The 26,623-nt window shown below is 42.9% G+C and overlaps 1 protein-coding gene and 1 long non-coding RNA gene across 3 annotated transcripts in view; one reads left to right on the forward strand and one right to left on the reverse strand.

The window, feature by feature from the left end:
- The window catches only part of LOC112623019, a 43,723-nt gene extending 39,554 nt beyond the window's left edge, over positions 1-4,169 (reverse strand). Inside the window, exons 1-3 of the long non-coding RNA XR_003119070.1 lie at positions 3,574-4,169; positions 2,564-2,865; positions 840-1,001 (exon numbers count right to left, since the gene is read on the reverse strand). This is a non-coding gene — a long non-coding RNA (uncharacterized LOC112623019). The remainder of the gene's footprint in view (positions 1-839; positions 1,002-2,563; positions 2,866-3,573) is intronic.
- TNFAIP3 (TNF alpha induced protein 3) lies at positions 3,048-19,182 on the forward strand. 2 transcript variants are annotated; one of them, XM_025383161.1, is made up of 9 exons: positions 3,048-3,474; positions 7,099-7,408; positions 10,712-10,902; positions 11,566-11,713; positions 11,874-12,044; positions 12,939-13,119; positions 14,308-15,227; positions 15,947-16,128; positions 16,909-19,182. In XM_025383161.1, the coding sequence occupies exons 2-9, from the start codon at positions 7,114-7,116 to the stop codon at positions 17,191-17,193; spliced, it is 2,373 nt and encodes a 790-aa protein (XP_025238946.1). In that variant the 5' UTR covers positions 3,048-3,474; positions 7,099-7,113; the 3' UTR covers positions 17,194-19,182. The 2 variants fall into 2 exon arrangements, with proteins under 2 accessions (XP_025238946.1, XP_025238945.1); XM_025383160.1 differs by lacking the exon at positions 3,048-3,474 and adding an exon at positions 3,525-3,672.
- The last annotated feature ends 7,441 nt before the right edge of the window (positions 19,183-26,623 follow it).

Consider the following 26,623-nt stretch of genomic DNA (forward strand, 5'->3'; position numbering starts at 1 on the left):
AAAAAAAAAAAAAAAAAAAAAAAAAAAAAAGAATCAACAACCAATAAACTGTTGCTGATTCTTGATTAAGAAAGGCTTATGAACTATGTTTGAGCTCAGCAGGGTCGCCTCTCACTTGTCACAGGTAGTGCTCTCTTTCATCAGGTTCTTCCTGCTCCCCCCATCTTGGCAAGCACATCTCTTTTACTGCATGGTACAGGGATACAGGCTGCAAGCACAGTCTCACAGAAACCGTTTAATTACAAGAGGTCATGTGTGCTCATTTTACACAGTTCATGACCCATAAACCCCGCATTGGTGTCAAAATGGCTCGTAACTTAGGAACTCTCCAAAAATATTTCACATAATCAGAATTCGTTTTTCATCTAATAAGGAGACATATTTTTTCTCCTAAGTGTCTACTAGATTTTAGTAATTATTCTCTTCTTTAAAGAGTTCTGTCCATCTTGACAAGGCCTATAGCTCAAATTAAAGTCTCCTTCAAGGCTTTTCGGCATTCTATATCTCTTTGGTTTCAAACTTATTCAACAAATCTCCACAAATTGTATTTCCCCTTTTTTCCATAAGAAGTCATTCCATCTATACTCTCTCTTTCTCTTCTATTCTTTCCTTTTGTTTCGCCAAGAAAATTGTCATTGGTCTTATCAATGCGTTACATAATAGAAGGGGAAAAGCCAAGGGTACAGCCCAACACAGCGCTGATTTAGAAGGTGGAAAGGACAGTAAAGACTGCCTGGTGGTGGGAGTGGCAATTCACAAGCCCAGTAGTAGAATCATGGAAAGTGGAGTTTGAACAAAATCGAGGGCTACAGACCACTCCTGCCTTTGACTGCTATCACCTTGTCACAAATCCTGGCAGGCAAGATGACAAAGCATTTACATCAGGACAGTTGGCAGTGGCAGGTATGGACATGGCCCCTCGGGCTTGCCACTCCTCCTTACTGTACTCCCAGCTCATCACACCAGAGAGCAAAACATGAGCCAGACAGGGGCAGTGGAAGCTGCAGGAGGAATTGAAGCCATGGAGCCAGACAGAGATGAGAGGGAGCAGGCCAACTCTGTTTACAAAGGAGCACCAGCGGGACAGTGGTGTGAGGACTAACATTCCAGGCAGGGTCTTTCAGATACACGATCTTCTTCTGTCAGCTCAAATGAAGCCCAGGAGGTTTCCTGAAGGTGGAACCAAGACCCTTCTACCTCTGAAGCTGCATTCTGTTTTGGGAGGCTGGGAGACAGGGCACCAAAAGAGTCCCTGTCTCACAGGATCTTTCCTGAGAGGAATGGTCTAGTAAGACTGGTCACTAGGGTCTTTGGAGTAACACAGGCTTAATGCCACAGGTGACTCTGCCCCTTTTGGTTGTGGAAACTGCGCAAATGTCTCAAGCTTTTTAAGCTTCATATAAAAAGCATATATAAGCATATAGCAAGTAGTTGATCAATGTCATTTTAGACCCTGTCATTTCTGCTAGCCCTGAATTCCAGCAAGGTCCATTTACAATGGATAGCTGACTATCCATTGTTTGAATGTTGATAGCACATTTGTGAACAAGAAGAGAGGACAAATAACGAGAGGTTTGGAACTGGAAGAAATTCCAGCCATCGGTTTTAAGACCAGAACCAGTCTTCGGAGAGGCCACTAGTGACACCCTGCTCTAAACTTCTATTTTTTTTTTTTTTTTTTTTTTTTTTTTTAGACAGATTCTCGCTCGGTTGCCCAGGCTGGAGTGCAGTGGCACGATCTTGGCTCACTGCAAGCTCTGCCTCCCGGGTTTACGCCATTCTCCTGCCTCAGCCTCCCGAGTAGTTGGGACTACAGGCGCCTGTCAACACGCCCGGCTATTTTTTTTTCTATTTTTTAGTAGAGACGTGGTTTCACCGTGTTAGCCAGGATAGTCTCGATCTCCCGACTTCGTGATCTGCTCGCCTCGGCCTCCCAAAGTGTTGGGATTACAGGCGTAAGCCACCGCGCCCGGCCTGCTCTAAACTTCTTTTTGCCAAAACAGTGCCATCCTCCACCCAGCTCGCATCCCCATCTCTGCAGGTACTTACGGGCGAGAGGAGGATACTTAAAAACCTGTGATATATGGCCTGACGAGTATTCTTAAATGTAATCAAAGGGACCACAGTACAGAATATTTCCAACTGGTTCTAGTTTAGCCAATCTAGTAAATGATCCAAAGGGTCCCGTGCTTAGAGGGCAGTAAGACAGTAAAAGTACCCTAAGCCTCCTCCCTGCACAGGACCTGCACCCCCATTGCCCAGGGGACTGCACTCATCTCCACATGACTCACTCTCCCTATGCAACGCATGGGGGTGGGGAGGGGAGCGCCAGTATTATCAGCCATCAGCACCCTGGGGTGAACTGATAATCAGGACAACTAAAAACACACCTAATAAAGCTTTGGAGACACATGGCAAGCACTGTGATGGACTAGAAGCGATTTCTAAGCTGAAATGCTGCTTGAATGCAATGTCAGCTGGATGCTTGGTGAGCAGAAATAGAGAAGGGGAAATGGAGCAAGGGTGGCATAGGGGTGAATATTGTTCTGATTCCTAAGTTTACCTAAGATTGGGGCCACGGGGTCGGGTGTTCCCTGGGACCTACGTCTCATGCAGCCTGGGGTCCAGAGCTGGCAGGGACAATGGAGATGGGGACCAAAGGCTGTCACTGCTGCTTTTTCTCAAAATTCCCGCCCGGGTCCTGTCTGGGGCTCCCGCCTACGCGCTCATCACGTGCACAGCCCAAACTTTTCAGAGCCAGCCCGAGGCCTGCGGGCCCGGACGCCAGGGTGGTTTTTAGGGTTTTCTTTTTTTCTTATTTCCCTTCTTCTTCTCCACAGTTGATGATTTTCTGCAGAAAAACAACTGCGAAAAAGAACCTATTTCATTTCCAGTTCCCATCACCGCGATTTCCACATGGATGTGACGTGACCCCAGCTTCCGAAATGCCCAGGTGACTCACGCGGGGACACCCCGGGGCGGGGCGAGGGAGTTTCTCCCTGCTCCCGCGGGGACTGGGCGGGGCGAGGCAGCTGGGCGGGGCAGGGAAAGGGGGTGGGTCGGGGCCCGGAGGCCGGGTCGGGCGGAGGCCGCGAAAGCCCCTCGCCCCCTGCGCCCTCTGGCGGCCGGCGGGACGCAATCCGCAGCCCTACCCAGAGAGTCACGTGACTTTGGAAAGTACCCTGGAAATCCCCGGCCTACGACCCGCATACAACTGAAACGGGGAAAAGCAGACTGCGCAGTCTGCAGTCTTCGTGGCGGGCCAAGCGAGCTTGGAGCCCGCGGGGGCGGAGCGGCGATAGCGGCCGCCAAGAGAGATCACACCCCCGGCCGACCCTGCCAGCGAGCGAGCCCGACCCCGGGCGTCCATGGAGCGTCGCCTCCGCCCGGTCCCGGCCCCGACCTCCGCCTGCTGGGCGCTCCTGCTTTGACCCGGACTTGGGACTTTGCGAAAGGATCGCGGGGCCCGGAGAGGTAACCACTGCGCCTCCCAGTGCCGTCTGCCTCGGGCTCACCGCAGCCAAGGGCTGCGGGTGCATGTTGGGCAGCGACCCCCGGGCTGGCACCGTCTACCTGGCGTTGGTTTTGCAGCGCTCCTGGAGTGGGAGTTTGTTGGACGTTTGTTTCTGTCTGGGTTTTGAAGTGCTGGGAGTTGAGGTCACCGCTCCAGAGGTTGGAGTGACAGCCCTGGATACCTCCAGCCAGCTGTTCCTTTCGGATAATGCACGGAACTTAAGCTGCAGCTGACTGGTGAAGAGGCGCCCCTCGGGCCCTCTGATCGGGTGGTCGTTGATGCTTTGCTCCTTTCGTGTCTTTTTGGGAGCCAAGCGTTGCATGCTCCTGGCCACGTAGACCTTGCAGAAGCGCTGCGACTTTTTCCCAAATTGTGCAGGGCCAGCCCGACGGGGAGTAGGGTACTGCAGTGGCCGCCAGCCCGGCGGAGGTGGGGGGCTTCAGTCCCAGAGACAGCTTCCCAGACGCTCAGGGCTCCGTGCACAGGGCTGGGGTCCTGGCGCGGGGTCTAGCTTTTCCAGCTGCAGCAGTGTAAGAGAAGTATGCATGTAGACGTGGGTCGCTGGCGCCTGCTCCAGCCCCTACCCCACGGTTAGACTGTCTTTGTCAGCCGGAGTCGTCCCACATCCTGCCACCTGGCCTCTCAGGAAAGCAGTGGCATTAAGTAAGGAAGGAGCTTAACTCTTTTTGAACCCGCTTTGTTTTCAGTTCTCCTCGCCTCAGATCTTCTTGCCTTGGAAAGCCAGTCTGGTCAAGTGTCTCAGGGCAGCATTTTGGCGGAACCATTGTTAATTAAAGGGGCTTCTGGACCCGCAACCTTAATGTACTGGATTATTGAGCAGCCAATGAATGCCTCATTCTCATTGTTTAAGGTGCTGCTTTGATTTTTTTTTTTTTTTCAATTCTTAGTACTATTTTTGATAGGCACATCCCCAAATTTGGATGAGGTATTTGTTGATAAATAATTCATCAATTTCCACAACGCAGACAAAAATATCTGCCCAGAGTGGAAAAATAAAACAAGGGGGAGAAGAGTTTGAGCAATGGAGAAGTTCTGTAGAATCCTAGTGACAAAAGTTGAGAAATTACCTTTAAATAAGACAGTGAGGTAACAAATGTTAAGAAAAAAAAAAAAGTTAAGGGTAATATTGCATTGTTTGCCACTTTATAATGTATCTGAAACATTTATTCTTTAATCTTAAGTGTAGAGAGATCCAAGAACTGGAAACTTGGACAGTGGGTTTTGATTTCTAAGGAGGCAGTTTTACAGGCTGTGCAAGGCTAAACCTACCAATGAGATCACACTGGGGTATCCAATATTGACATTTGCATGTCTTGCCTATGGTTTACAGCTCTCACTATTTTAGATCTTTGGTGAAAAATCTTTAGATTCAGAAGAGAAAAAAGGGTCAGACAAGCAAAAAGAGATAACACCTTATTTGTTTAAAATCTTCCTATTGCCCATCTCTTTCCATCTGATTGTGGCAGGCACTGTAGCCACAGGTTCGGTGTTGTGGGATTGCAAGGGGCAGGTATTGAAAGACCTGGCTCCTAGGCAAAACTTTGCCCCTGAATGGCTGTGGGATCTGAGCAGTACCTGTAACTCCATTGCCTTAGCTGCAGACTAAGTTAGTAGTGTGATTTCAAGGAAGGGAATAAGGTCATCTTTGACTTTTAGTCCCATCATCAAGCATGGTGATTGGCCTTCAGTAGTGGTCAGGTAGTGCTTGTTGGGTGGATGGGTGGGTGGGTGGGTGGATGGATGGATGGATGGATGGATGATACCGTGAGAGAGACTTTTGCTGTGCCACAAAGGAAAGGTGTATGTGTTATTTTTGTCCTGCTATGGTTTTGCCCAATTCCACCTGTAGAGGACGTCTGACATCAAAAGAGAGCACCATCTGATCCAGAGAATGACTCCCACTATGCCTTTCCCAGCAATCAGATTAAGAATCCTAATCTAAAACTATCACCAGAAAATTCCTCAGGAGAAACCATGGGTCATCTAGTCCAACCTCTCCCCTTTGAGTGGGCCACAAGAATTTAGACCACCTTATTAATGGTGTTAAGAGAGTCTAGACCCACGCAGGAGTAGCTACCCTAAAATCTAGATTTCTTCTCCTCCCTCTTCCATAGGTTTAACATTTTTATTAACTGGAGAGTTGCCCTGGCAAATAGGATGCTGCAGGAATGGAATTAACAATCACTGCGAAATTTCCTAGGGAATGTCTTTGTGCTCTGAAAACTTCTTCATCTTCTTGGAAATTAGGAATTGTGACCAGACACCCTACTAAGGGCTAGTGAATCAGAGCTGGCTTTTTACACTGTTCCATACTGGAGAGATCCCACATCATGTTAATTTGCATCATCCTGCACTGTTGGCATGGGTTATAGATGCTGGTCTTTGCCGCCTTTCCTCCTTCATTTGCCAGAGTGGCTTCCTGGTGGAAACTTCTTTCCTTGTCTGCTTCTAGACTTTCATTCCTTCTACTAGTTGATTATGCTTAAAGATTTCAGGGTGAAAAGCCAGGCAGACATGCCCCTGTGTTGGTACCTGGAGGGTGATGATAAAATGTCATTGGCAGTTGAGTTAAAATGATTGAGCTCCAATATCTGTTCTTAGAAGTATAGAATTTATTGTTCTATTATTATTTTGTGGTTTTTCATTTTTTGTTTTCGTAGAGATCTAGGTCTCACTATGTTGCCCAGCCTTATCTCAAATTCACGAGCTCAAGTGATCCTCCCACCTCGACCTCCCAAAGTGCCAGGATTAAAGGCGTGAGCCACCATGCCTAGCCTATTGTTAGTCTGTTTCTTATTCTGATATGAAGTCCGATTGGGAGGTTCTGAAGGAATGCTGACTGCTCTTAAAATTACAAAGTATCTTGGTGGAAATGGGCTTTTTTATTGATTAGAAAACATTCGGTTTTAACTCTTTATAAACATTAGAATAAACTTTATGAATACACACTTTATAAATACTTCTCTTTGGGGATACAGAGGAAACACCAGCCAGCAGCCTAAGTGACAGCATAAAATTGCAAGATTTTTCATAAAGTATTTTACTGTCCTTCCAGCATAGGGAGGGAGTGACAACTGAAGATTTGGCCCAAGAGTAGGATTGCCTGGTGGTGGTCTGAGGGGAGGAGCTACAGACTTGTCAGGGCTATGTTGAGCCCTTAACTGGCATCCGGTACTCCCCAAATCCAGCGCTGTTCAGCGTGGCCTCAGAATGAAACGGGAGCTTAAGTTGGTTTTGAGGAGCAGTACCTGTTGCTGACAGACAGGGTTGGCTCCCTGACAAACGTTACTGAAAACACGGGTTATTCCCCTCCTCCTCAGTACCCACTCTCTGCCTTCCTTCTCCTGTTTAGGCTAATCTTTTAAAGTGATGTAACTTAAAACAGTCCAGTGTGAGTTAATCTCTGGGGCCAGCTAGTATCCCGGGAGTAGAGGTGCTAAGATCTTTTGCCTACAGATCAGGGTAATGACAAGATCAAACACTGGGGTTTCCTGCAGGCAGCTATATAGGAGTCGTATTAAAGTTAGGCTAATGGAATGGCTTTTTTTTCCTTTCCTTTTCAGGTGTTGGAGAGCACAATGGCTGAACAAGTCCTTCCTCAGGCTTTGTATTTGAGCAATATGCGGAAAGCTGTGAAGATACGGGAGAGAACTCCAGAAGATATTTTTAAACCTACTAATGGGATCATTCATCATTTTAAAACCATGCACCGATACACACTGGAAATGTTCAGAACTTGCCAGTTTTGTCCTCAGTTTCGGGAGATCATCCACAAAGCCCTCATCGACAAAAACATCCAGGCTTCCCTGGAAAGCCAGAAGAAACTCAACTGGTGTCGAGAAGTCAGGAAGCTTGTGGCGCTGAAAACGAACGGTAAGACTTGATCTGTTGTGCTTCTTTTGCCTGCGTGATAGCTTCCGCCTGCTGGGTCCCCATTCAAGCTTTAATAGCACAAGCCCAAGCTCAAATCAGTCTTGAGATTTAGTATTGAGACCTTAGTATAGAATCTCTATTCGGGGCATGTGATAATAGCAGACTTGTTTTGTGAATCTATTTATTAAGGATATTTTCTGATTGCGTATATTGCAGAGCACATTGAGGCTTGGAGAATGCATTTGTAAACACCATACCCCGATTAGGCAATTTGTTTCTCATTCTTGCAAATGTTTAATCATCTGTAAAATACCCTTCACTGGCCCGTAATGGAAATGTTAAAAGCCTTTAAGTTCAAAAGGAAAGCATGGTGTGAAAACTGGTAGTACATTTGTTTCCCACTGTCATTAGAAAATGCTTGTGATGTTCTTACACTTCTTGAATTGGTAGCATTTTATGGGTTAACCAGTGAATGGCTGTTGAAGACATGAAGAACTTCGTTTGTCTCCTCCTCCTCTCTGACCTAGGTTCTATTGCCTATGCCCTACAAGGTGAAATAGATAGCTGAAATTTTTAGCATGAATTTTAGACTTTACCTTCAATATTTTTAGGGGTTCTTAGTCACTGAATTCCTTCCTGTCTGTGCTGTTCTGCCAATGGCCTTTACCACTAGTAGCTATTTCCTATTCCAAGCTTTACTGTTTTGTTTTTTAATCATTTCCCTTGGGTAAGAATATGTGCATTAACAGGAATGTCAGAGCATACTGTTCCATGCAGGCACAAAATTCTACTCTATGGATGTGGATAATTATGACAATAAGCAAGTAGACTGTACAAGATCAATTAAATGCTCATAGTCTACATAAGAGCAGGAATCTCAGGTTCAGGTCCTTATATCTGTGACAGTCCCAAACCATCCTAATAGAAATAATATGTCCAAGGGAAGAAAATCCTTGTTGACAATGATTACGATAAGAACACTAACTTAATTAACTTCATTGGTACATTAACTTTGGCTTTTTTTGACTTGGGTAACTTAGAGTGATTAGTGGACATGGGTTTTTAAATTTTGATTCTGGGGACTCTTGTACATTACCCCAACATCTTGCCTAGACTTATGAAACACTGATTCTTAGAAACATACATAGAAAGAAAACTAGGGATAGCTACTGTCTGCATTGTTCTTGGCATTAAATTAAGTGATACATAGAGGTAGGTAATTATGTGAAGTCATCATCACGGGGTTTATGTGCCTGACAATTTGTGGTTTTAATCCTCTCCCATTTGTTACCAAAAAGAGATGGAGTCAACTCTGGGGGAGTTAGAAACAAAGATTCTGCTGAATTAAAAATGTGGTAGAAAGGGGAAAACTTTATTAAGAGAATTAACTGACTTTTTGCTTTATTTCCTTAAGAAAGGAAATGCTCTATTTCCACTAGAAAAAAAAAAGGAATATAAATAGGAAACACTTATTTTGCAAACATGTCATTTAAATCAACAAGGAGCCACACTAGAAATAAAACTACAAAAGCAGGTGTATTTGTGTAACATTTTCTGGGAAATCATTTTTGGACTCAGAATCCTTTTGTTTCTTCACTTTCAAGAAAACTCCTTAAGATTCTAAAAAACGAAGAAAAGATATTTAGGGAGGGGAGGAAAACAAGTGACTTTTTAAATTTGATTTTGATTAGCACCTTTTAAAAAAAATTAATCATTCCCTTGATAGGAGGGTTCTTCAAAGGCAATATCTGTTTGGGGAGGGGGTGATTCACAAGTTTGCATTTGAGGATATGAGACTGTGGTGAATGAGGAAGGGAGTAGGTGGCATAAAATTGAAACTTCATGTGAAAAATTCCAGCGTCTATTGGCTGCAGCGATTTCACTTGTATAATGAGTAGCCCTATTCCAGCTCACCCTGACCACACCCACTTGGAAAGTCCAGGGTGCACTTCGCAGTTTAAATGTCTACACACCAGAACAAAAAGTACAATAGCTGTTGCTCAATTGCTAGTCAAATAACTTAGCACTGGGGAATTCCAGATGTTACTTAGGGAATTTTATACTGGTGCATCTCAATAAAGAACTGAAAGTAAGCACAAGAAGAAAAAAAGCCTTATCTTTGCTCTAGATTTTGCAAAGGGGAAATTTCAACAGAATGCAATCGTTGCTACACGTCTGCCAAGACACAAGGCTTGGGTGATCTTTTTTGTTCATTTGTTTGAATACTTAGCTAGTTTTTCTAAATGTATAAATTGAAGGAATACTGGCTGTGGATATATATTTGAGGTTTTTTGGTTTCTTTACAGTTTGACTATAATTACAATTTGATAAAATTTCAAATAACTTTATTGCCCTACTTATAGAGTAATATAAGAAACAGTTTAACTTTTCTTTATAAAAATTATTTTGCACTTGCCAAAGGAGATTAAGGAGTTAACGTTTTTTGTTTTAAACATTCCCCCAAAAGATTTATTGTTTGGGGGTTGAAAAAAAATGCAGCCCATTGAATTGTGAGTTTTAAACTGGAAATGTCACAAATTAATGGCATACAATTAAACTTGTTTTTTGTTTTTTTCTCAAAATGTCAGCCTTAAACACTGAATTATTTTCAAATTTAGACACCCAGGTGCTTTTTAACTTTTGTACTTTACAGTTACTAACAAGCAGCTTTGCATAAGGCATTTTTGAGAGCTGGACTAGCAGGCCATAGGTAATTCAGTGTTGTCAACGCCACTTTACACACCAGGAGAGGAAACTCCCAGGGCCCAAAGGCTAAAGTGGAATGGTCAAGTCATTTGCCATTGAGTCACAGCCAGACCATCCCTGTCTAGCAAGCCATGCCTGCTTCCTGGTTTGTGCGTGCAGCCTTGTGTGCGCTTCCTTAGAATTAGAGAGCAGCCATGCCAGTGCCTTCACCGGCAGATCAGGGGATGGTAGGAAGGAATGGGGCTTTAGAGACCGTCACTCACTGCCCTCATTTCACAAACAGGAAAAATGCCCAGAGAGCTCAAGGAATTTCCCCCAGGTCACCTGAACTAGGTAGGAGCAGAGTTAAGCTAGAACCAAGGTCCCCTGGCTCCTTTGCAGTTGGTGTCATTCATTAAAAAGAAGAATAAAAAGAACTGTTTTTTCCTTAAAGCTGTCATCATCTTATGAAATATCAGTTTGCCCTTGACTAGGAAATTAAACCAAATTAAACCATTCAGTCCACTAGAATAGCAGTAGGGCTGGTTTATTCTGAAACCTTTGCTGGGCCTTCCATGCAGATAACTTGACTCCTTCTCTTTTCCTTTCTGTCCTCAGGTGATGGCAATTGCCTCATGCATGCCACTTCTCAGTACATGTGGGGCGTTCAGGACACAGACCTGGTACTGAGGAAGGCGCTGTTCAGCACGCTCAAGGAAACAGACACACGCAACTTTAAATTCCGCTGGCAACTGGAGTCTCTCAAATCTCAGGAATTTGTTGAAACGGGGCTTTGCTATGATACTCGGGTATGTTTTTCCTCCTAATTGTCTACTGACAGAGCTCTATGGTGGGCATAGGGTACCCCTGGACGAGTCCCTGACCTCTGGCAGCATCTGATGGACTAGGTCATATGAATTTGTCTAAGCGAAGCATACTCAATGGAAAACACCAGAAACCTCCAGTGGGACTCACCCAAGGCTTTTGCCCTGTTTTTGGTTAGCAGATTCCCAGCTGTGCATCTGTTCCCTGTAGCAGCAAGTCTTTTGATCATGGCCTTTTACACTGGTGTTTTGTTGTTTTTCGGTTTGATTGCCCTTAGCTTTGCTGAGCCAGCCAATAAGATTAAGACACGTGCCTCACCATCCTCAGTCACAAGTTTGGAATTTTTGTGAACATTTGGATAAGGGCTGCAATGTGATACCTCATCAGGGATTTTTTTTTTTAAAGCAGGTGCTGTCCCGTCCTCCCCAACTTTTGAGTTTGCCTTGTAGTGGAAAAAAGTAAAGGAAGAAAATGGAAATGGGGAAAAAAAGGGTGATCATTTGAATGATGGTTTCATGAAAGGGGAAAAATAAGCTGAGTTATATAAATGAATAATTGTAGAGTAATGTCAGAATGACTTTTTAGTACAGGGAGTACAGGGTACATTCAAGCTTTTTTTTTCCTTTCTTTCACCCCCCTCCCCTTAGAACTGGAATGATGAATGGGACAACCTTATCAAAATGGCTTCCACAGACACACCCATGGCCCGAAGTGGACTTCAGTACAACTCACTGGAAGAAATACACATATTTGTCCTTTGCAACATCCTCAGAAGGCCAATCATTGTCATTTCAGGTGAGATGCCTATAGATCACATATCTGTACTTAAATGCTTTCAGCTTTATGGCTTGGCTCGTCGAGAAAACCACACTGCCAAAGTTCAGGTAACAGAGTGAAATGGAATTTGATGAAAGTCACCTAAGGGCCTCATTTTTCTTTCTCTTTCTTTGAACAGACAAAATGCTAAGAAGTTTGGAATCAGGTTCCAATTTCGCCCCTTTGAAAGTGGGTGGAATTTACTTGCCTCTCCATTGGCCTGCCCAGGAATGCTACAGATACCCCATTGTTCTCGGCTATGACAGCCATCATTTTGTACCCTTGGTGACCCTGAAGGACAGTGGGCCTGGTGAGAAAACTGCATTAATTCAGATTTGTAACTAGACACTGAAACATCAAGGGTTTTTTTGCTTCTTATTGAAACAATCTTATTTAAGTATATTATTTTTATTTAAATACATTGTTCTGTGACTTGCTTGGTTAGTAAGAGTAATGCAATAGCAGTAACTCATAATACCCTCATATCTTTTTGAATATGACTTGGGAAGTACTTTCATACATGATAAATTAAGGCACACAGTGCCTATTATGGAGCAAGTAAATGCCTGTCAGGTTAGCTTTTTTATTTCTTTTTGAAACAGGGTATCCCTCTGTTGTCCAAGCTGGAGTACAGTGGCACAATCATGGCTCATTGCAGCCTCAACCCCTTGGGGACAAGCAGTCTCCCGCTTTGGCCTCTCAAAGTTACAGGCATGAGCCACTGTGCCTGGCCTATTAGCTGTTATTTTAATAGCTTCATGTGGAATAAGCACTGTGCTTTGGATATACTATTTTATGGCATTTTTATCCTCTTAGCATTCTTGTGAGATGTAGGCCTTGGTAGCCTTATTTTACAGATTAGACAGTTAAAGCTTAGAGAGGTCAACTGACCTGCCTAATGTCACACAACTTGACAAAAGCCAGGATTCAAACTCAGGTCAGTCTGATTCTAAAGCCTGGGACTTCAACCAATAAGATCCACTCCCTCCAGGCTGGTTAATATTCTGTGAGTTTCCTGAAAACAGTGCATTTTTATATGAGATTGTAGCGTATTTTGTTTTCCCTTTTGGGTTTAACTGTGGCTGAGAATAGTTTTCTATTCTGTAAATTATATATTTTACACACTTTCAAAATGAGATCTACTTACCTATGGCCTTGTTTAGTAGAATACGGTTTTACTTATGTGTTATTTTTTTTCCCTCAGAAATCCGAGCTGTTCCACTTGTTAACAGAGACCGAGGAAGATTTGAAGACTTGAAAGTTCACTTTTTGACAGATCCTGAAAATGAGATGAAGGAGAAGCTCTTAAAAGAGTACTTAATGGTGATAGAAATCCCTGTCCAAGGCTGGGACCATGGCACAACTCATCTCATCAATGCCGCAAAGTGAGCAGTTTATGTTCAGCTCTCTCCTGTGTCATCTGTAACTGTCTTTAACCTCAGCCACCTGAGTTGCTGCCACCCTGAAGCTCAACAGTAGAGTGATTTGTGGCCAGTTTCTGCCAGTGGGAAACAAATTCAGAGCCTTGTGCATGGTTAGAGAGGATTCTGTAAGGCCGTACTAACTTGGGTTTCAAATCGAAATAAGTCATTTATCCATATTGAGTTTCCTAGATATCTGGATCCCAAAAGCCAGAACTGCAGAATTATGGGTTTTCAAAGTGCATTTACATCAAGGATAGTTGTTGTTTTTTGTTTTTGTATTTTAATTACTCTGGTACGTATTAAAAAGACTAGCAAGTGAAAACACTTGGAAACAAAAAGCTTTCTCTCTTGGCTTCTTGGTAAGAACAGGCACATCAGACATAGCTGGGGCTGTAGAATTGTTGCTGTTGCAGCTCATGATTCTGCCACATGGAATGGGAGGAAAGCTCCAGAATGCGCATTGTGCAGGTATCTGGTCTTTAAACGTTGGCTTTATGTTAAAGAGATGCCTGTTTCTGAGCACTTGAGATGCACAAGAGATGACAAGGAGGCCGTAAGAGAATCTGTCTCTCAACGTGGAGATTAGCAAATTACAGAGTCAACAGTAAATAGACAAGTGCCTTTGAGTGTGTCTGCATCTTAGTTACTCATGGCTGCTAATGCTGGTGGAGACCAGACACAAGTTTAAAGTTAGTAATAGCAAAATACCCAACCTGAGGTTCCAAAGTAGTTTGTGCTATAAAGTAGACTAGTCCCAAACGAATGGCCTGAGTGATGTTTTACTCAAAACTTGATCTCTGAGAAATTAAAGAGTCAGCTGATTTTTTTTTTTTTTTTAGCCCTTGTTTTAAAACTATCTATAATTTTTGGATGGACCAAGATTGATTAAATGAAACTGTGATTTTAAAAATAAGGAAGTCTTAGCAAACTAACTGACATCATTCTTGACTCTAGAACGTGTTGGGAAATGTGTCAGATCATGTTACGTGAAAAGTGTGAGCTCTTCATCACAGGCCTGCGTTTCAGTTGATGGTTCTGCAATTCTTGCCATAATCCATATTCTAAAACTTTGTTCTGTAGGCTAATGATGTAAAATCTTGTGTGTGATTTTGTGTAGTCTCATACATATTTTTTCTTTTTGGTCTTCAGGTTGGATGAAGCTAACTTACCAAAAGAAATCAATCTGGTAGATGATTACTTTGAGCTTGTTCAGCATGAGTACAAGAAATGGCAGGAAAACAGCGAGCAGGGGAGGAGAGAGATGCATGCCCAGAATCCCATGGAATCTTCCCTGCCCCAGCTTTCTCTCATGGATGTAAAATGTGAAACGCCCAACTGCCCCTTCTTCATGTCTGTGAACACCCAGCCTTTATGCCATGAGTGCTCAGAGAGGCGGCAAAAGAATCAAAACAAACCCCCAAAGCTGAACTCCAAGCCGGGCCCCGAGGGGCTCCCTGGCATGGCGCTCGGGGCCTCTCGGGGAGAAGCCTATGAGCCCTTGGCGTGGAACCCCGAGGAGCCCACTGGGGGGCCTCATTCTGCTCCACCAACAGCACCCAGCCCTTTTCTGTTCAGTGAGACCACTGCCATGAAGTGCAGGAGCCCCGGCTGCCCCTTCACACTGAATGTGCAGCACAACGGATTTTGTGAACGTTGCCACAACGCCCGGCAACTTCACGCCAGCCACGCCGCAGACCACACGAGGCACTTGGATCCCGGGAAGTGCCAAGCCTGCCTCCAGGATGTCACCAGGACATTTAATGGGATCTGCAGTACTTGCTTCAAAAGGACTACAGCAGAGGCCTCCTCCAGCCTCAGCACCAGCCTCCCTCCCTCCTGTCACCAGCGTTCCAAGTCAGATCCCTCACAGCTCGTCCGGAGCCCCTCCCCACATTCTTGCCACAGAGCTGGAAATGACGCCCCCGCTGGCTGCCTGTCTCAAGCTGCACGGACTCCGGGGGACAGGACGGGGACCAGCAAGTGCAGAAAAGCTGGCTGCATGTATTTTGGGACTCCAGAAAACAAGGGCTTTTGCACGCTGTGTTTCATCGAGTACAGAGAAAACAAACGTGAGTGAAATGGTTGACTTCCTAACATAGCAGCTACTGTCCAGAAGAGGTTTTGTTCCTGATCTTTAAGGAAAAAATCCCGTGTGGGCAGTCAGGCAGAGTGGTCAGGACCTACCGTGCTTTTCTACTGGCTTGTGCATGGGACAGCCACGGTGGCCCTGCCAGCTGCCCATGGAGGCAAAAGGCACTGCGTGGTTGTAGCAGCTCCTCATATCACATTCCAAAAACCAGAGTGCCCTGTAGACAGAGCTCATGGGATTTGCTTTTACTAGACCGTTCAGGTCTGGCGTATCTAAGACAGTCTTAAACTAGACTTCTTTTGCAACTTAGATATAATAGAACAATCTTAAAATCTGAAGAGTAGTAACTGGAGAGAAGGAAGTCTCTCTTGACACTGTAAGGAAACAGATGTGGTTTTGGAAGTCTCTCATTTGAAAGAAGGGTGACCAGGTAATGCCTGCTCTTTGCCCTGTTCCTGTGACCAATCAGTGCTTCAAGTTCAAAATGAGAGATTGGTAAAGCCAAAGATGTTTCCATAATAGTGTTGTTATTATTTCTTTTGCTGAATTTATATACTTAAATATGTACATATATATATTTCTATATATTTAAGGCTGGCCTAATCTGTATTTGGAACCCATTTATTTCTCTAATGTCAGCATCTCTGTATCTGTGGGGTGACCCCTATGTGGTACTAACTAGCATCCACTCTCGTGTAGATTTGGTCGCTGCCTCAGGGAAAGCCAGTCCCACAGCCTCCAGGTTCCAGAACACCATTCCGTGCCTGGGGAGGGAGTGCGGCACCCTTGGAAGCACCATGTTTGAAGGATACTGCCAGAAGTGTTTCATTGAAGCTCAGAATCAGAGATTTCATGAGGCCAAAAGGACAGAAGAGCAACTGGTGAGACATTTTGAGGAGTTTTCCCTCCCTCCCGTGTGTCCGGTGCTTTTTGCTGGAGCGTTGGCTTCCGACAGTGACAAGCAGGCTTTTGTCTCTGCCAGGTTCTGTCCCCTCATGATAAAGGATTAGTTCAGAACCTGAAGGGGAATGTCCATGTCACTGTGGCTCCCCAGGTCCGAAATGCTGCCACCGATTTTCATGCTCCAAGAATACTTTCGAATTTATTTTAAAAACAAAGAAACACAGCCATTGCATAAAACTTCTTCCAGCCCCCAGAAAGCCAGACCGTGATCAGAGGCTTCTTTGATTTGTAAGAGAAGCACAGACATCTAAAAAGCAGCCCTTCTTAAATAATCGTTTATCACAAGGAGCGAACAGACAGAGCTTGCCGGGGGCCTGCGCTTAATGGTACATCAGAAAAGCCAGCCTTGACAGATACAGGTGTGTCGCCTGTTGTTCACATAATGGTAGAGAAGCTATCTAAGAACAGTGGTTATTGGTCCCAACAGAAGAGAGCCAGGGAAAGTTTGCAGGCCAACTTAGGCTTGACGGTTTTCCTCAGCCTCCCTGGGGGTCAAGTCAGCTTTCCTTGAGATTGGAAGGAAACATCCTTCAAGAGCTCTGGCTCACAGACTGCGGTGCTCTCCTGTTCCCTTGCTCAGGCAGGTAAAGCTCTTTGTAGACTCCACACTATCCAATGAGATTTCACTGTGCTGTCCCTAAGAAATGTGAGCCCCAGTTTCCTGACTTTTTAATGATCTGTCTCTTCTTTCCACTCAGAGATCGAGCCAGCGCAGAGATGTGCCTCGAACCACACAGAGCACCTCAAGGCCCAAGTGCGCCCGGGCCTCCTGCAAGAACATCCTGGCCTGCCGCAGCGAGGAGCTCTGCATGGAGTGCCAGCATCCCAACCCGAGGATGGGCCCCGGGGCCCACCGGGGTGAGCCTGCCCCCGAAGACCCCCCCAAGCAGCGCTGCCGGGCCCCCGCCTGTGATCACTTTGGCAATGCCAAGTGCAACGGCTACTGCAACGAGTGCTTTCAGTTCAAGCAGATGTATGGCTAACCGGAAACAGGCGGGTCACCTCCTGCAAGAAGTGGGGCCTCGAGCTGTCAGTCATCATGGTGCTATCCTCTGAACCTTCAGCTGCCACTGCAACAGCGGGCTCAAGGGTGTCTGAGCAGGAGAGGAAAGATAAGCTCTTTGTGGTGCCCACGATGCTCAGGTTTGGTAACCAGGGAGTGCTCCCAGGTGGCCTTAGAAAGCAAAGCTTGTAACTGGCAAGGGATGATGTCAGATTCAGCCCAAGGTTCCTCCTCTCCTACCAAGCAAGAGGCCAGGAACTTCTTTGGACTTGGAAGGTGTGCGGGGACTGGCCGAGGCGCCTGCACCCTGCCCATCAGGACTGCTTCATCATCTTGGCTGAGAAGGGAAAAGACACGCAGTCGGGTGGGTTGGAGAAGCCAGAGCCATTCCACCTCCCCTCCCCTAGCATCTCTCAGAGATGTGAAGCCAGATCCTCATGGCAGTGAGGCCCTCTGCAAGAAGCTCAAGGAAGCTCAGGGAAAATGGATGTATTCAGAGAGTGTTTGTAGTTCATGGTTTTTCCCTACCTGCCCGGGTGCTTTCCTGAGGACCCGGCAGAAATGCAGAACCATCATGGACTGTGATTCTGAGGCTGCTGAGACTGAACATGTTCACGTTGACAGAAAAACAAGCTGCTCTATACAATATGCACCTTTTAAAAGAATATTTTAGCGGGAAGACGTGTAACTCTTTGGGTTATTACTGTCTTTACTTCTAAAGAAGTAAGCTTGAACTGAGGAGTAAAAGTGTGTACATGTATAGTATACCCTTACATTATGTATGAGGGATTTTTTTTTTTTTAAATTATATTGAAATGCTGCCCTAGAAGTATAATAGGAAGGCTAAATAATAATAACCTGTTTTCTGGTTGTTGTTGGGGCATGAGCTTGTATATACACTGCTTGCATAAACTCAACCAGCTGCCTTTTTAAAGGGAGCTCTAGTCCTGTTTGTGTAATTCACTTTATTTATTTTATTACAAACTTCGAGATTATTTAAGTGAAGATATTTCTTCAGCTCTGGGGAAAACGCTGCAGTGTCCTCTTGAGAGAACATATTTGCTTTGAGTCAGGTTGTGGGCAAGTTCCTGACCACAGCGGGTAAATTGGCCTCTTTGGTACACTTTGCTTGCCTCCCTGGGAAAGAAGGAATTGCATCCAAGGTATATATATTCATCAAAGTTTCGTGCTTCTCCTTATGAAACTCCAGCTATGTAGTAAAAAACCATCCTCTGTATTCTGTTAATGCCTCTGAGTGTCCTACCTCCTTGGAGATGAGATAGGGAAGGAGCAGGGATGAGATTGGGGATGGTCACAGGGAAAGATATGGCCTTTTGTGATGGTTTTATTTTCTGTGTTAACACTGTGTCCTGGGGGGCTGGGAAGTCCCTTGCATCCCATGGTACCCTGGTATTGGGACAGCAAAAGCCAGTAACCATGAGTATGAGGAAATCTCTTTCTGTTGCTAGCTTACAGTTTCTCTGTGTGCTTTGTGGTTGCTGTCATATTTGCTCTAGAAGAAAAAAAAAAAAAAGGAGGGGAAATGTATTTTCCCCTGAGATAAAGGCTGTCATTTTGGGGGTCTGTGCTTATGACCTGAAAATATATGTGATCTATAACTCTACACAGCCTTTACTCATATTATTAGACATGCTTTCCCCTTAGAGCTGCCTAAGTTTTTTCCCAGACAAATCTTTATAATTTCTTTCCAAAGATATCAAATAAACTTCAGTGTTTTCATCTTATTCTCTTAAAGTTGATACCTTAATATTTTGTGTTGATCATTATCTCCATTCTTAATGTGAAAAAATTGAATTATTTATACTTATTATAAAAAGTATTTGAAATTTGCACATTTAATTGTCCCTAATAGAAAGCCACCTATTCTTTGTTGGATTTCTTCAAGTATTTCTAAATAAATGTAACTTTTCACAAGAGTCAACATTAAAAAATAAATTATTTAAGAACAGATTGTGATGTTTTCAATTGATGAATGCTGAAAGAAAAAGAAAGGCTCGGATATTAAGACTGTGCTTCCTAAGCAGCTTTATTTTGAGGCGCACTTGAGCAATGCACACATCTCTCATCCATGGTAGCAAGGCAGCTTTTCATAAATAATAACTGTATGAGGTCCAGGCCCGGTCCTCAAGCACAAGGCCCCGCTTGACAATGAGGACACTTTTCCTCTGATGGGAAGAGGAAAGGGATGCTAGGACCCTGTGGCCCTTCTAAGTTTCCTGTCCTAAACTTTCATAAAGTGAAGAAAGAGAAAACAACAGGGAGGAGGAGGGAAGACAGGAAAGAGAGAAGAAGGCAGGGAGGAAGGAAGACTGATGTAAGATCTCCTGGGTCAGACAAAGCAGAGGAGGCAGCATGGCTGTGCTGGCTGCCACAACTAGGAAATTAAAAAATAACACATTCCTCCATGCGCAAGCCTTCATCCCCACCTCCCATCCAGTACAAATGGACTCACAGACGACTGATTCCGCAGGACTGTGCACTCCCAGAATCTACTTTTTTAAGCTCCTCAGGTGATTCGGATGATCAGTCAGATTTTAGAATCACACTTTAAAAATATATTTATAATCATTTTTTAAAATTTTAACTTTTAAAGTAGAAAACTTTAATTAAAAAGTAACAAGTACTATAAAGAGCCACTCTAGATGTGTGGTATTATTTCTGAGGACTCGGTTCTGTTCCATTGGTCTATATCTCTGTTTTGGTACCAATACCATGCTGTTTTGGTTACTGTAGCCTTGTAGTATAGTTTGAAGTCAGGTAGCGTGATGCCTCCAGCTTTGTTCTTTTGACTTAGGATTGTCTTGGAGATGCGGGCTCTTTTTTGGTTCCATATGAACTTTAAAGCGGTTTTTTCCAATTCTGTGAAGAAACTCATTGGTAGCTTGCTGGGGATGGCATTGAATCTATAAATTACCTTGGGCAGTATGGCCATTTTCACGATATTGATTCTTCCTATCCATGAGCATGGTATGTTCTTCCATTTGTTTGTGTCCTCTTTTATTTCACTAAGCAGTGGTTTGTAGTTCTCCTTGAAGAGGTCCTTTACATCCCTTGTAAGTTGGATTCGTAGGTATTTTATTCTCTTTGAAGCAATTGTGAATGGAAGTTCATTCATGATTTGGCTCTCTGTTTGTCTGTTACTGGTGTATAAGAATGCTTGTGGTTTTTGCACTTTAATTTTGTATCCTGAGACTTTGCTGAAGTTGCTTATCAGCTTAAGGAGATTTTGGGCTGAGACAATGGGGTTTTCTAAATATACAATCATGTCATCTGCAAAGAGGAAGGATTATAAATCATGCTGCTATAAAGACACATGCACACGTATGTTTATTGCGGCACTATTCACAATAGCAAAGACTTGGAATCAACCCAAATGTCCATCAGTGACAGACTGGATTAAGAAAATGTGGCACATATACACCATGGAATACTATGCAGCCATAAAAAAGGATGAGTTTGTGTCCTTTGTAGGGACATGGATGCAGCTGGAAACCATCATTCTTAGCAAACTATCACAAGAACAGAAAACCAAACACCACATGTTCTCACTCATAGGTGAGAACTGAACAATGAGATCACTTGGACTCGGGGAGGGGAACATCACACACCAGGGCCTATCATGGGGGTGGGGGAGGGATTGCATTGGGAGTTATACCCAATGTAAATGACTAGTTGATGGGTGCTGACGAGTTGATGGGTACAGCACAGCAACATGGCACAAGTATACATATGTAACAAACCTGCACATTATGCACATGTACCCTAGAACTTAAAGTATAATAATAATAATAAATAAATTTTTTAAAAAAAGAGCCACTCTATAGCCATCCTCCAGTTTCAATAATTACCAACATTCTGCCCAATTTGTTTCATCTATCACATCCTCTTTTTTGTTTTTCCTGGACTCCTTGAAAGCAAATCCCAGATATTGTGTCTTCATACCCATAAATATTTCAGTGTGCATCTCCAATTCATCAGAATATGTCCTTTTAACATAACCACCATTATCAGAGCCAGCTAAATTATTTTCTTCTTTAATATCCAAATTCCAAGTATGTATTCTAATTTCTCAGTTTATCTACCATACAAGACAAAGTCTTACTGCTTTCATTTATTAAGGCTCTTTTTGTTTTTCTTTTTTTAATGTTTGGCAATATTTATTAGGACATATACCTACCTTATGATCCAAAAATTCCAATCCTAGGTATACACTCAGTGGTATACACTCTACTCCTAGCTATACACCCATAAAACAGAAATACATACATATGTTCACCAAAAAATGGTAGTAAAATGTTCATCTCAGCAATATTCATAACAGCTCCAAACTTCAAATGATCCAAATGTTCATTAACAGGAGAAAAGAGAAATACATTGTGATGTATATTCATACAATGGATTACTAGATAGCAGTAAGAGTGAACAGGCACCTTAGTTCCAGTTACTCAGGAGGCTGAGGTGGGAGGACTGCTGAAGGCTGCAATGAGTTATATGGCTCTTTTTTATTTATTTATTTATTTATTTATTTATTTATTTATTTATTTTTGAGGCAGAGTCTTTTTTAAATTTTTTTTTTATTATACTTTAAGTTCTGGGATACATGTGTAGAACGTGCAGGTTTGTTACATAAGTATACACGTGCCATGGTGGTTTGCTGCATCCATCAACCTGTCATCTACATTAGGTATTTATCCTAATGCTATCCCTCTTCTACCTCTCAAGCCCCAATAGGCCCCAGTGTGTGATGTTCCCCTCCCTGTGTCCATGTATTCTCATTGTTCAACTCCCACTTATAAGTGAGAACATGCAGTGTTTGGTTTTCTGTTCCTGTGTTAGTTTGCTGAGAATGATGGTTTCCAGCTTCGTCCATGTCTTTGGAAAGGACATGAACTCATCTTTTTTATGGCTACATAGTATTCCATGGTATGTATGTGCCACATTTTCTTTATCCAGTCTATCATTGATGGGCATTTGGGTTAGTTCCAAGCCTTTGCTATTGTGAATAGTGCTGCAATAAACATACATCATACGTGTGCATGTGTCTTTATAGTAGAATGATTTATAATCCTTTGTGTATATACCCAGTAATGGGATTACTGGGTCAAGTCATATTTCTGGTTCTAGATCCTTGAGGAATCACCACACTGTCTTCCACAATGATTGAACTAATTTACACTCCTACCAACAGTGTAAAATTGTTCCTATTTCTCCACATCCTCTCCAGCATGTGTTGTTTCCTGGTTTTTTTGTTTGTTTTTTGGTTTTTTTGAGACGGAGTCTCACTCTGTCACCCAGGCTGGAATGCAGTGGTGTGATCTCAGCTCACTGCAACCTCCACCTTCCAGGGTTCAGACAATTCTCCTGCTTCAGCCTCCCGAGTAGCTGGCACTACAGGCACCCGCCACCACGCCTGGCTAACTTTTGTATTTTTAGTAGAGACGGGGTTTCACCATATTGGCCGGCTGATCTTGAACTCTTGAGCTTGTGATCCACCAGCCTGGGCCTCCCAAAGTGCTGGGAATACAAGCGTGAACCACCATGCCTGGCGTTTCCTGACATTTTAATGATTGCCATTGTAACTGGCATGAGATGGTATCTCATTGTGGTTTTGATTTGCATTTCTCTAGTGACCAGTGATGATGAGCTCTTTCTCATATGTTTGTTGGCCACATAAATGTCTTCTTTTGAGAAATGTCTGTTCATATCCTTTGCCCACTTTTTGATGGGGTTGTTTTTTTCTTGTAAATTTAAGTTCCTTGTAGATTCTGGATATTAGCCCCTTGTCAGATGAGTAGATTGCAAAAATTTTCTCCCATTCTGTAGGTTGCCTGTTCACTCTGATGGTAGTTTCTTTTGCTGTGCAGAAACTTTAATTTAGTTAGATCCCACTTGTGAATTTTGGCTTTTGTTGCCATTGCTTTTGGTGTTTTAGTCACAAAGTCTTTGCCCATGCCTATGTCCTCAATGGTATTGCCTAGGTTTTCTTCTAGGGTTTTTATGGTTTTAGGTCTTACAGTTAAGTCTTTAATCCATCTTGAGTTAATTTTTGTATAAGGTGTAAGGAAGGGGTTCAGCTTCAGCATATGGATGCCAGTTTTACCAGCACCATTTATTAAATAGGGAATCCTTTCCCCATTGCTTGTTTTTGTCAGGTGTGTCAAAGATCAGATGGTTGTAGATGTGCGGTGTTATTTCTGAGACCTCTGTTCTGCTCCATTGGTCTATATATCTGTTTTGGTACCAGTACCACGCTGTTTTGTTTACTGCAGCCTTGTAGTACAGTTTGAAGTCAGGTAGCATGATGACTCCAGCTTTTCTGTTTTTGCTTAGGATTACCTTGGCTATATGGGCTAGTTTTTGGTTCCATGTGAAATTTAAAGTAGTTTTTTCTAATTCTGTGAAGAAAGTCAATGGTAGTTTAATGGGGATAGCACTGAATCTATAAATTACTTTGGGCAGTATGGCCATTTTCACAATATTGATTCTTTCTATCCATGAGCATGAAATGTTTTTCCATTTGTTTGTGTCCTCTCTGATTTCCTTGTGCAGTGGTTTGTAGTTCTCCTTGAAGAGGTCCTTCACATCCCTTGTAAGTTGTATTCCTAGGTATTTTATTCTCTTTATAGCAACTGTGAATAGGAGTTCACTTATGATTTGGCTCTCTGTTTGTCTATTATTAGTGTATAGGAATGCTTGTGATTTTTACACATTGATTTTGTATCCTGAGACTTTGCTGAAGTTGCTTATCAGCTTAAGGAGATTTTGGGCTAAGAAGATGGGGTTTTCTAAATATACAATCATGTCATCTGCAAACAGAGACAATTTGACTTCTTCTCTTCCCATTTGAATACCCTTTATTTCTTTCTCTTGCTTGTTTGCCCTGGCCAGAACTTCCATTACTATGGTGAATAGGAGTGGTGACAGAGGGCATCCTTGTCTTCTGCCTGTTTTCAAAGGAAATGCTTCCAGCTTTTGCCTATTCAGTATGATATTGGCTGTGGATTTGTTATAAATAGCTCTTATTATTTTGAGACATGTTCCATCAATACCTAGTTTATTGAGAGTTTTTAGCATGAAGGGATGTTTGAATTTTATTGAAGGACTTTTCTGCATCTATTGAGATAATCATGTTGTTTTTGTCTTTGTTTCTGTTTATGTGGTGGATTACATTTATTGATTTGCATATGTTGAACCAGCCTTGCATTCCAGGGATGAAGCCAACTTGATCGTGGTGGGTAAGCTTTTTGATGTGCTGCTGGATTCAGTTTGCCAGTATTTTCTGGAGGGTTTTCACATCGATGTTCATCAGGGATATTGGCCTGAAATTTTCTTTTTTCGTTGTGTCTCTGCCAGGTTTTGGTATCAGGATGATGCTGGCCTTAAAATAAGTTAGGAAGAAGTCCCTGTTTTTCTATTGTTTGGAATAGTTTCAGAAGGAATGGTACCTGCTCCTCATTGTACCTTCGGTAGAATTCGGTGGTGAATCTGCCTGGTCCTGGGCTTTTTTTGGTTGGTAGGCTATTAATTACTGCCTCAATTTCAGAACTTATTATTGGTCTATTCAGGGATTCCAATTTTCCTGGTTTAGTCTTGGGTGGGTGTATGTGTCCAAGAATTTACCCATTTATTCTAGATTTCCAAGTTTATTTGGGTAGAGGTGTTTATAGTATTCTCTGATGGTAGTTTGTATTTCTGTGGGATCTGTGGTAATATCCCCTTTATCATGTTTTATTGTGTCTATTTGATTCTTCTCTCTTTTCTTCTTTATCAGTCTGGCTAGCAGTCTATCTATTTTGTTCATCTTTTCAAAAATTAGCTCCTGGATTTATCCATTTTTTGAAAGGTTTCTCGTGTCTCTATTTCCTTCAGTTCTCTTCTAATCTTAGTTATTTCTTGTCTTCTGCTAGCTTTTGAATTTGTTTGCTCTTGCTTCTTTAGCTCTTTTAATTGTGATGTTAGGGTGTCAATTTTAGGTCTTTCCTGCTTTCTCCTGTGAGCATTTAGTGCTGTAAATTTCCCTCTAAACACTGCTTTAGCTGTGTCCTAGAGATTCTGGTACATTGTGTCTTTGTTATCATGGGTTTCAAAGAACTTATTTGTTTCTACCTTAATTTTGTTATTTACCAAGTAGTCACTCAGTAGCAGGTTGTTCAATTTCCATATAGTTGTGTGGTTGTGAGTTTCTTAATCCTAAGTTCTAATTTGATTGCACTGTTGTCTGAGAGACTGTTTGCTATGATTTCTGTTCTTTTGCATTTGCTGAGGAGTGTTTTACTTCAAATAATGTGGTCAATTTTAGAATAAGTGCAATGTGGTTCTGAGAAGAATGTATATTCTGTTGATTTGGGGTGGAGAGTTCTGTAGATGTCTATTAGGTCTGCTTCGTGCAGAGCTGAGTTCAAGTTTTGAATATCCTTGTTAATTTTCTGTCTCATTGATCTGTCTAATATTAACAGTGGGCTGTTAAGTCTCCCACTATTATTGTGGAGGAGTCTAAGTCTCTTTGTAGGTCTCTAAGAACTTGCTTTATGAATCTGGGTGCTCCTGTATTGGGTACATATATATTTAGGGTAGCAAGCTCTTGTTTCATTAATCCCCTTACCATCGTGTAATGCCCTTCTTTGTTTTTGTTTTGTTTTGTTTTGTTTTTTGTTTTGCTTTCCATTTGCTTGGTAAATCTTCCTCCATCCCTTTATTTTGAGCCTACGTGTGCCTTTGCATGTGAGATGGGTCTCCTGAATCCAGCACACCAATGGGTCTTGACCCTTTATCCAATTTGCCAGTCTGTGTCTTTTAATTGGAGCATTTAGCCCATTTACATTTAACGTTAATATTGTTATGTGTGAATTTGATCCTGTCGTTATGATCCTAGCTGGTTATTGTGCCTGTTAGTTGATGCAGTTTCTTGATAGTGTTGATGGACTTTACAATTTGGTATGTTTTTGCATTGGCTGGTCCTGGTTTTTGCTTTCTATATTTAGTGCTTCCTTCAGGAGCTCTTGTAAGGCAGGCCTGGTGGTGACAAAATCTCTCAGCATTTGCTTGTCTGTAAAAGGTTTTATTTCTCCTTTGCTTATGAAGCTTAGTTTAGCTGCATATGAAATTCTGGGTTGAAAATACTTTTCTTTAAGAATGTTGAATATTGGCCCCCACTCTCTTCTGGCTTGTAGGGTTTCTTCAGAGAGGTCCACTGTTAGTCTGATGGGCTTCTTTTTGTAGGTAACCTGACCTTTCTCTCTGGCTGCCCTTAACATTTTTTCCTTCATTTCAACTTGGTGAATCTGAAGATTACATGTCTTGTGGTTGCTCTTCTCGAGGAGTATCTTTGTGGTGTTCTCTGAATTTCCTAAATTTCAGTGTTGGCCTGTCTTGCTAGCTTGGGGAAATTC

The sequence above is a fragment of the Theropithecus gelada genome, chromosome 4 (assembly GCF_003255815.1).
Source record: "Theropithecus gelada isolate Dixy chromosome 4, Tgel_1.0, whole genome shotgun sequence".
Classification (NCBI taxonomy): Eukaryota; Metazoa; Chordata; class Mammalia; order Primates; family Cercopithecidae; genus Theropithecus; species Theropithecus gelada.

What these genes read in the sequence shown, in the direction of transcription:
- TNFAIP3 (XM_025383160.1), top strand. Translation starts at nt 3,538, where the DNA reads ATGTTGGGCAGCGACCCCCGGGCTGGCACCGTCTACCTGGCGTTGGTT. An exon ending in TTGAGGTCACCGCTCCAGAG is followed by an intron (nt 3,673 to 7,098) that starts GTTGGAGTGACA and finishes TTTCCTTTTCAG; the next exon opens with GTGTTGGAGAGCACAATGGC. An exon ending in CGAGTACAGAGAAAACAAAC is followed by an intron (nt 15,228 to 15,946) that starts GTGAGTGAAATG and finishes ACTCTCGTGTAG; the next exon opens with ATTTGGTCGCTGCCTCAGGG.